This window comes from Citrus sinensis, chromosome 7 (genome assembly GCF_022201045.2).
Source record: "Citrus sinensis cultivar Valencia sweet orange chromosome 7, DVS_A1.0, whole genome shotgun sequence".
NCBI lineage: Eukaryota > Viridiplantae > Streptophyta > Magnoliopsida > Sapindales > Rutaceae > Citrus > Citrus sinensis.
This window is the reverse complement of record NC_068562.1, coordinates 10,911,257-10,921,414: the sequence shown is the minus strand read 5'-3', so window position 1 is coordinate 10,921,414 and position 10,158 is coordinate 10,911,257. Positions and strand designations below refer to the sequence as shown.

The 10,158-nt window shown below is 38.3% G+C and overlaps 2 protein-coding genes across 2 annotated transcripts; both read left to right on the top strand.

Annotated features, from left to right (window-relative positions):
• Window positions 1–3,768: 3,768 nt before the first annotated feature.
• On the top strand, window positions 3,769–4,351 carry LOC127898780 (disease resistance protein RFL1-like). The gene is made up of 2 exons (XM_052431268.1): window positions 3,769–3,839; window positions 3,931–4,351. The coding sequence occupies exons 1-2, from the start codon at window positions 3,769–3,771 to the stop codon at window positions 4,349–4,351; spliced, it is 492 nt and encodes a 163-aa protein (XP_052287228.1).
• A 76-nt stretch (window positions 4,352–4,427) lies between these two features.
• LOC127898779 (disease resistance protein RPS5-like) lies at window positions 4,428–5,063 on the top strand. The gene has a single exon (XM_052431267.1). It carries the CDS (start codon window positions 4,428–4,430, stop codon window positions 5,061–5,063), a length of 636 nt encoding a protein of 211 aa, XP_052287227.1.
• Window positions 5,064–10,158: the final 5,095 nt, after the last annotated feature.

Genomic DNA, 10,158 nt, shown 5'->3' with positions numbered 1-10,158 from the left:
TTATTAAGTGCAAAACATTGATATTAAGGGAAGTAAATAATGCAAAACTAGTGCATAAATTGCACTCTAACAGTGCGCCTCAACAACATTTGCTTCATCAGTTGTACCTCCCTTCAAATAGTACAGATTATGACGCCGAACCCCTTGCAGAATCACCATAGCCCTATGTGTAAACTTCATTATACCATATTCAATGGTAACCTTGTAGCCTTTAGTTTCCAAAGCACCCACAGAAATTAGATTTTTCTTTAAAGCTGGAATAAATCTAACCTCTTTGAGTTCTCTAACCATTCCATAAAACATTTTGAGCCGAATTGTTCCTATCCCCATTGTGCGACAAGGTTGATCATTCCCCATCACAACTGCACCGGATTCCAGATTACGAAAATCCGTAAACCATTCCTTAATAGGACACAAATGATAGGTTGCTCCAGTATCAAGTATCCACTCGCTCGAACTAGCCACGTATGCTGCAGGAGTAATACTTAGTGAATAATCAGAGCCCTCATCTTTTCGTGCCATGTTTGCTGCTGCTGGTTTTTTCCCATCTCTCTTTTGAGCCTTTGGACAATCTTTCCTCCAATGACCCTTTTCATGACAAAAAGCACACTCATCTCAAGCTATATTTCTGCTTCTCGATTTGGATCGAGAATTCTTTCCACCATGCTTATTATGTTTGTCCATCGCCCAATCTCTGCTCACCAAAGCTTCAGACGATGCTCGTTCAGAATTTTTATCATTATTTCGAATCTCTAAGCTAGTTAATGTTGTGCAAACATCTTTAAAGACGATCACACTCTTTCCATATATCAAAGTAGTCACAAAATGACTATATTCATCTGGTAGTGAGTGTAATAGAATCATAGCCTTGACTTCATCCTTAATATCTTCATCAAGATTCTTCAAATCAGCAAGTAACTTTTCAAATCTTGAAAAATGATCGTGCATTGACACCCCAGGCTTCATTCGAAGACCATATACTTGGCTCATTGCATGAAGGCGATTTTCAGGACTTTTCACCAGGTACTTCTCCTCCAATGTACGCCACAAAGTCACCGCACACTCCTCATCTTTCACCAAGTATTTCACCTCCTTGGTCAAACAATATTTGATCTAACCACAGGCTTTTTCATTCATACGATCCCAAATTTCTTCATCATACAAGTGTCTTTTATTTTTCAGAACAACATCGAGATCGATTTGAATAAGGGCATCCATAACTTCGTGCCTCCACATGCCGAAGTTGATTTTCCCATCAAACTTTTCAACATCGATCTTCTGGCCTCTTATAACAGGTGCTGAATAGCAATTTGACAAATCTCGCCTCCCACCTAAAGTGTCTCCTGAAATAGCCTCGGTAGATCTCTCCCCAATTCTGGAAGTTTCACCTTCTACCATTTTCTCAACGAACTATTTCCACTTGAAAAACAATCTCTCTGATGTTAATTTCGGGTGAATAAATGTACCAGGAAAGTTCCCAGGAAACTGGACGGGAACTCAGTCCCAATTAAAAACCAAAATCCTTAGACTCTTATCGCCTTTGTTGACAGAACTTTCCTAGACATGCAAAAATACACACTACTTACAATAGACTGTCTCCCAAGTACAAATGGCCGTCTTCACCGTATTCGTAAACAGTACCGTATTCGTGAACAGTGTCGTATACGTGAACAGTACCGTATCCCCCCAAGTACAAACCTTTGGCTCTGATACCACTTGTTGTGCGCGGAATGCGGAATCAAGCGCACCAAATAATTACTGAAAAATAAAGGACACAAGAATTTACGTGGTTCGGTAATTAAACCTACATCCACGGAGGCAAAAAGAATAATTATTGATTTAACAATTAATAGAGTACAATATTTGAGTAACGAATCTCACTTCCCAGAAACCCAAATATACCAAGTACTCTTACACTCTGCAGGAAAGATAAATTCCCCAGACACACTTCTCTCACTTCTCTCAAAAGCTTAGAAACTTATAAGCTTAACAATTTTGGGATGATTTAGAATGAAGAAATGACTTCAATTTATAGGCTTCAAGCATGCACTATTCCACCCAATCCCTCTGCAATTTGTCAATCTCCATCTCTGTCAATTTGACAAATTTTGCTAACTTTTGCATTTTTCTTCATTTGGTGCAGGATTGTCAAATGCCAAATACAGCTTGCAATTTCGTGCCGACTTTGAAAAATAAAACCAATGCATGTGGCTCACTTTTCTTTTCCAACCAAACTCTTTTGACTTTTCAACAGATTCCCCGAATACCTAAAATAGAGATAACCATAGAAAATATGAAATATTTGATAGGATCTATTTTCAGAACGTGCAATGTAAGAGAAATTTAAATGTTATAACTTTAGTACGTCACGACATAACAAATACAACTCCCTGAGCTCCAGGGTTATAATGATTTCCTAAACAGCTTTTGTGATAGGATTTATCTCTTTGTTTTCTTGGGGGTTATTAGGGATTTTTTTTAATTATTTAAATGGAGATATAAACATTATATATAGTATATCTTTGCGAACATTTTGGTATGTAAATCTTGATAGACATTGTTTTTTGTAGCATGTAGATCTAGGCAGACATTACTTTCACATCGATATTGGTGGTATTGTAGTAGATCAATGTCATTTTTCTGGGTCAACTTTGCGTTTTGTAAGCTATACATCTAATTCTAAAGGGTGGGTTCTAGCCATATCTCCATTTGGGTAAGCCTTAGGATTTGGACGTGTTTTTCGTAATCCTATGACAAATGTGACAGTTATATTTCCTTAGTTTGTACCTTTCCTTACTTTCAAATATCAACGAAAAACCATGCTAACGTTTGTCATGGTCATCCATGAATTGACTGCCAATGAAAATTAAACCCATAAGTTTTTAATTTAGTAATTGTGTAAAGGTATAATTTAATTTTTTGGATTTATTATTATTTATTAATCAATAATCGTCCATGTGAATTTTTACTCACAACTCACGAGAAGTTCAAATGATGATCCATTTAAAAGTTGTTGGATTTTAACATTTTCTAAGTTTCTTTGGAATAGTAAATGGTATTTTTTCTCTTCTTCCAATTCAAAAATCGTATACTTTTAGACAACAATGCAGTCTCAGAGCAAGCAATAAAAGTTTAACCATTAATTACACTGCATAAATTTCTCTTCTTCAGCTAAAGCACTTGCACCTTGATCAATTAATCTCTTATCTTATAAAAAATTCTAGTACATGTACTTAGTACTAAATTCCCTTTTCTCGTTACTTTTCTTTAATTTCTTAGCAACAATTTCAAAAAAAAAAAAAATCATCGAGGAATCAACAAGCGACAAAAAGTTTTTAATATTTATTATAATATTTATTTTTTAACAATTTATTAAAATTCCAGGGAATCATTTCTTGGGCGCTAAAATTTTGATCACCGGCGGGTCTTCCACGAAATGACACTTTTTCCAATCAAAGGTTCATAGCTAAACACTTTGTTACACAATTTTAAATTCATCAACCAGCTTAGTAATATAAATAACATTGCAGTCTTGAAACAACACATTTCATCTTCAGCCGAAAAGCAAATTAAACTTTGCCCCACCAATTACTCCTTTACCCTTCGTTGTGATCACCACGGGAAACGTCTGCTCACCCTCATTCTCCTGTGATGACACTGTTTCTCACTGCCTGGATAGCTTTGTTAGAAACACAGGGTACGTTTGTCATCTCCAAGAGAATCTTGATGCCTTGTGGAGAGAATTGCAAACGTTAATTGCAGTAAGAAATGATGAGAGGATATTCAGCAACAAATGAGACGGCTGGAGCAAGTGCAAGGGTGGCTTTTAAGAGTGCAAGGTGTGGAAACTCAAGTAACCGAACTAAGACGACAAGGATATCAAGAAGTTGAGAAGCTCTGTCTTGGAGGCTTATAGTCCAAGAACTGCAGTTCCGGCTACAAGGTTGGGAGAAAAGTTTTCAAGACATTGCAACAGGTGCAGGGCTTAACGAACGAAGGAGATTTCAAAGAAGTGCCTCAGCCGGTGCCAGAAAATCTAGTAGATGAAAGACCTCTTCCACCAACCGTAGTGGGCTTGCAATCAACATTTGACAGAGTTTGGCGATGCCTGATGGAAGAACAGATGGGAATTGTTGGCCTCTACGGCATGGGAGAGGTGGGTAAAACCACCCTGTTGACGCAAATCAACAAGAAGTTCCTCCACACGCCTAATGATTTTGATTTCGTTATCTGGGTAGTGGCGTCTAAAGACTTGCAACTCGAACAGATTCAAGGAAGTATTGCAAAAAAGATTAGTCATGGAATAGCAGAAGTCTTCAAGAGAAATCTCAGGAAATATTCAAGAACATGAGCAACAAAAAGATCTTTTTAACGAGTCATGGAATAGCAGAAGTCTTCAAGAGAAATCTCAGGATATAGTCAAGAACATGAGCAACAAAAAGTTTGTGTTATTATTGGATCACATATGGGAGCTGGTTGATCTATCTCAAGTGGGTTTACCTGTTCCATGCCGTACAAGTGCATCTAATAAGACAGTTTTCACAGCTCGGGAGCTTGAGGTTTGCGGCCAAATGGAAGCTCATAAATCATTCAAAGTGGAGCGCTTGGGATACGAGGACGCATGGAAATTATTTGAGGAGAAAGTCGGAAAAGAGATTCTTGATAGTCATCCTGATATTCCTGAGCTAGCTGAAACTGTGGCCAAAGAATGCGGTGGTTTGCCACTTGCTCTAATCACTGTCGGTCGAGCTATGGCATCCAAGAAGACACCTCGCGAGTGGGAACATGCAATTGAGGTGTTGAGAAGTTCAGCCTATAAATTTTCAGGTATGGAGAGCAGGGTATTTTCTCGTCTAAAGATAAGTTATGATTTTTTGCCCGGCGATGAAACTAGGTTTTATCTCCTGTATTGTAGTTCTTATCCGGAAGATTATAAAATTTTCGTAGAAGACTTGATAGACTGTTGGATATGTGAGGGATTTTTAGACGAATATGATGGATTTGAGCACGAAATCAAGGATACTCTGTTATTCGTGTCCTTCTTCATGCATGTCTGTTGGTAGAAGAGGAAGATAATCATGTAAAAATGCACGATGTGATCCGAGACATGGCTTTGTGGATTGCATCAACGATTGACAAAGACAAGGAAAAGTTTTGTGAAATTGACCCTTTAATTATAGGATTAATCACACCCCAAGATCTAACTCAGACTTCCAAATTTAAGAATCAAACCTAAACTAATCGAAACAACTAACAGATTAAAGAACACAACCCAAAGAATCAAGAACACGCAAGAACTTAAGTAGTTCAGCACCTTTGAGGGTGCCTACATCCACTGGAGAAAACAACTCACGGAGCAACTCTATTAAACTTCAAGGTTACAAAGATGACAACTAGCAATACAGAGAACACTTAGAAAAGCTTTACTCTCACCATAACTACCTTATCACTCTTTCCTCGATATCCCAAGACTACACCAGAACCAACACATATATATCAGTTGTTGCTGGCATTATAGATCCAGAAAATTCCCTCAAAAATCAACAACCTTAACTAACTGATCACGAGCTCCTCACGCGCAACTTAAAACCCTTCTTAAACGACAGCAAGCTGTGCCATTTAAGCTTAGAATAGGTGTGCATTAATCACATGAGAGTTTAATGATTTTGGACGACATTACCAAGTTGTCGACTCTGGAATCTTGATTAATTGAAATGACATGTCACTCATCTTTGCAACTTTAAAATGACAAGTTGCTCGAATGAGTTTGAGATCATTTCAACAATCTCCATCTTGAATTCAACACTCATAGCTCCCTATTTTCTTATTGTCTTCTCCCCATCTGCAACTTCTTAAAACCTGCAGATTCCTGCTAAGTTCATGCAAAAGGTGAACTTGGCAGTGGGCACAACCTTGGTTAACATGTCAGCTGGATTTTCTTCAGTATGAATTTTCAACAACTTCACAGCCCCCCTTGATACCTCAAGCCTCACAAAGTGCAACTTAACATTTATATGTTTTGTCTTCTCGTGATGAGATTGATTCTTGCTCAAATGTATAGCACTCTGGCTGTCACTGTAGACTGTTACAATCTCTTGCTTAGCTCCCAACTCAGTTGTCATGCCTTTCAGCCAAATTGCTTCTTTGAAAGCTTTAGCTGCCGCAGTATACTCTGCCTCTATGGTAGACAAAGCCACTACATTCTGTAATGTTGGTTTCCAGCTAACTGTGCAGCCTGCCAGAGTAAATAAATACCTTGTTTGCGATCTCCTTTTATCAAGATCACCAACAAAGTTAGCATCCACATAACCAATTAGTGTGTGTCCATTTTTATCTTCTCCACCATAAACCAAACCAACCTCTAAAGTCCCCTTCAGGTACCTCATAATCCATTGAACAACTCTCTAGTGTTCATAACCTGGATTGGCCATAAACCTGCCCACCAAACTCACAGCATATGAGATATCAGGTCTGGTGAGTACCATGGCGTACATGAGGCTACCTACTGCACTTGAGTAGGGTATATAAGCCATTTTCTGTTGTTCTGCTTCAGTTTAAGGGCACTGAGCAGCAGACAATTTGAAGTGGTTTGCCAATGGTGTTTGCACTTGCTTAGGATCATTCATTTCAAATCTCATCAGAACCTTCTTTATGTAGCTCTGTTGAGTTAGGAACAAAATCTTTTTGCTCCTGTTCCTGTTAATATCCATCCCCAGAATTCTCTTGGCTTCTCTAAGTTCCTTCATTTCAAATTCTCTTCTCAAAAGTTTCTTTAGATGATTGATCTCTTCCCTATCATGGCATGCAATTAGCATGTCATCTACATACAGTAGAAGATATATCATTCCCCCTCCACTTGTCTCTTTGAAGTACACACAGCAATCATAGCTGCACCTGTTAAAGGCATGTGTTATCATGAAGTTATCAAACTTCAGATACCATTGCCTAGGTGATTACTTTAACCCATATAAAGACTTTTTAAGTAAACAGACACAATCTTCTTTACCAGATGCCACATACCCTTCTGGCTGCTACATTACAATTTCTTCTTGTAATTCACTATGCAAGAAGGATGTTTTTACATCCATCTGCTCAAGATGCATATCCTGAACAACCACAAGTGCAAGAATAATTCTGATGGAAGCATGTCTCACTACAGAAGAAAAATACTTCAGTGAAGTCAATTCCCTCATTTTGTGTGAAGCCCCTTGCTACCAGTCTAGCCTTAAATCTTCTAAGCTCAGCTCTAGGTATCCCATCTTTAATCTTGAAGATCCATTTACAGCTTACTGTCTTCCTCTTAGCTGGTTTTTCAATCAATTCCTAGGTTTTGTTTTTCATCAGGGATGCCATCTCTTCATTCATTGCCCTCTTCCATTCCAGCTTGTTTTTGCCTGTGATAGCTTCCTGATAAGTCTTTGGTTTATCATCATTAAGCTCTTGAGCAGCAGTCAAAGCATATTCAATTAGATCAGCCATTACATTTCTTCTAGGTGGTCTTATAGTCCTTCTCTTTCTGTCTCTTGCCAATTGATATGTGTCCTCTTCACTTTCTGCTGATTCATGTTCAACACCAGCTTTAGGTTCTATTTCAGCACCCTCAATTTCAGGCTCAAGTTCTTTCAAGTTGTGAGGCTCCATTTGAAATTTCACTTTATCAGTCTCATCACCTGATTCAGAGTTGTTAACATGACTCTTTGGTCTATTCAAAATCTCATCTTCATGGAAGGTTACATCTCTACTTATAATGCATTGGGGTGGCTTTGAGTCAACACACCACAATCTATAGCCTTTGACACCCTCTGGATACCTCAGAAACCTGCATTTTAATGCTCTTGGTTCCAGCTTACCCTGCCTTACATGAGCATATGTTGTGCAACCAAAGATTTTGAGTTTTTAATCAGCCATTCTCTCTGACCACAGTTCCATTGGTGTTTTACAACCAATAGCAGTTGATGGGCTCCTGTTGACTAGATACTATGCCGTGTGTAAAGCTTCTGCCCAAAGGGTTTTTGGAAGCTTAGAATAGATCAGCATGCACCTTACCTTCTCTACCAAAGTTCTGTTAATCCTCTCAGCAAGACCATTTTGTTGAGGAGTATAGGTGATGATTTTGTGCTTCTGAATACCATTCTTCTCACAGAATTCTTCAAACAACTTATTGCAGTACTCCAAACCATTATCTATCCTCAGAGTTTCACCTTCAAACCAGTTTGGTTTTCAACAAAAATCTTCCACCTTTTGAATTTTTCCAGAACCTCATCTTTACTTTTGAGTGCAAAGACCCAAACCATCCTTGAAAAATCATCTATAAAAGTCAGAAAGTATTTACACCCACCTAGTGAATTCACTTGTGCAGGCCCCCATAAATCAGAGTGTATGTATCCAAGTTTCTCTTTGGTGGTATGAGCTGCAGTCTCAAACCTTAGCCTAGAAGACTTTCCTAGAATACAATCTTCACAGAACTCGAAAGCTCCTATCTGATCTTTCCCAAACACTCCTTGTTTTTGTAGCTCTCTCAAACCTCTTTCACTCATATGCCCCATCCTCAAATGCCACAACATTTATTTGTTCCCTCCACTGGCAGTTACACTTGCCTCTCCAACAACAGTATGTCCATCCAACACATACAAGCCATTTTGTTTTATATCTTTCACGATCACCATTGAGCCTTTAATTACCCTCAGTACCCCTTTTTCCAGCCTTAATCACACAATCTGTTTGATCTAGCATGCCAATTGAAATTAAATTCCTTTTTAATTCAGGAACAAACCTAACTTGTGTTAATTCCCTTACCACACTATCAAACATTCTAAGGCTAACAATCCCAATACCAACCACTTTACATATTGAGTTATTACCCATTAAAATTATACCCCCGTCACATGGCTGATATAAGGTAAAATAACTCCTATTTGGACACATATGGAAGGTACAACTTGAGTCAAGGACCCACTGACCTTGAGGTTTTTGATTTGTAGCAATAAGCACTCCAGCCGTTTCAAAGCTACCTTCTTCATCTGTGGCTATGGCTGCATTTCCTGTCATTTCCTTGTTCTCTTTATTCTTGTTCTTCCTTTCAGGGCAATCTCTTTTGAAATGCCATTCTTTATGGCAATGAAAACACTTCAAATTCTTCTGTTTAGACTTTAATTTGCCTTGTTTCTTTCCCTTACTTTCTCTTTTCTCAGACTTGCCTCTAGCCATCAGTCCTTCACTTGATTCACTTTCTGGATTATCTTGCTTATCTTTCAGCTTCTTGGTGCCAAGAGCATATTTAACTTCTTCCAGGGAGAGTGTTTGCCTCCCATACAACAATGCATCCACAAAGTGCTCGTATGACTTTGGCAAAGAACTAATTAACAACAAAGCTTTGATCTCATCACTTAGTCCTTCATCAATAGTCTCCAGTTCATCACAAACCTTATTGAACTCATCTATATGCTTATTTAGCGATGTTCCTTTAATCATCCTCAGTGAGAACATTTTCTTTTTTATGTAAAGTCTATTTGCCAAAGACTTTGTCATATACACATTCCCTAACTTGGCCCACAAACCAACAACAGTCTTTTCTTTAGCCACTTCTCTAATTACAGAGTCACCGAGACTCAGAATAATTGTGCTTCTGGCTTTCGTGTCTATTTCTGCCACTTGTTCTGGGGTCTTGGATGATGAAGCCTCACTACCTTCAAGTTTCGAGACTGGATCTATGGCATCTCCCAGGCCTTGAGTGATCAACAAAGCCTCCATTTTTATTTTCCACATGTTAAAATCATTCTGCCCTATAAACTTCTCAAGATCTACTTTTAAACCCATTCTTGAACCTTGAAATCAGAGTTAAAGCTTTGATACCAATTGTTGTGAAATTGACCCTTTAATCACAGGATTAATCACACCCCAAGATCTAACTTAGACTCCAAGATTTAAGAATCAAACCTAAGCTAATTGAAACAACCAGCCGATCAAAGAACACAGCCCAAAGAATTAAGAACACACAAGAACTTAAGTGGTTCAACACCTTTGAGGGTGCCTACATCCACTGGAGAAAACAACTCAAGGAGCAACTTTATTAAGCTTCAAGGTTACAGAGATGACAACTAGCAATACAGAGAACACTCTGAAAAACTTTACTCTCATTATAGCTACCTTATCACTTTT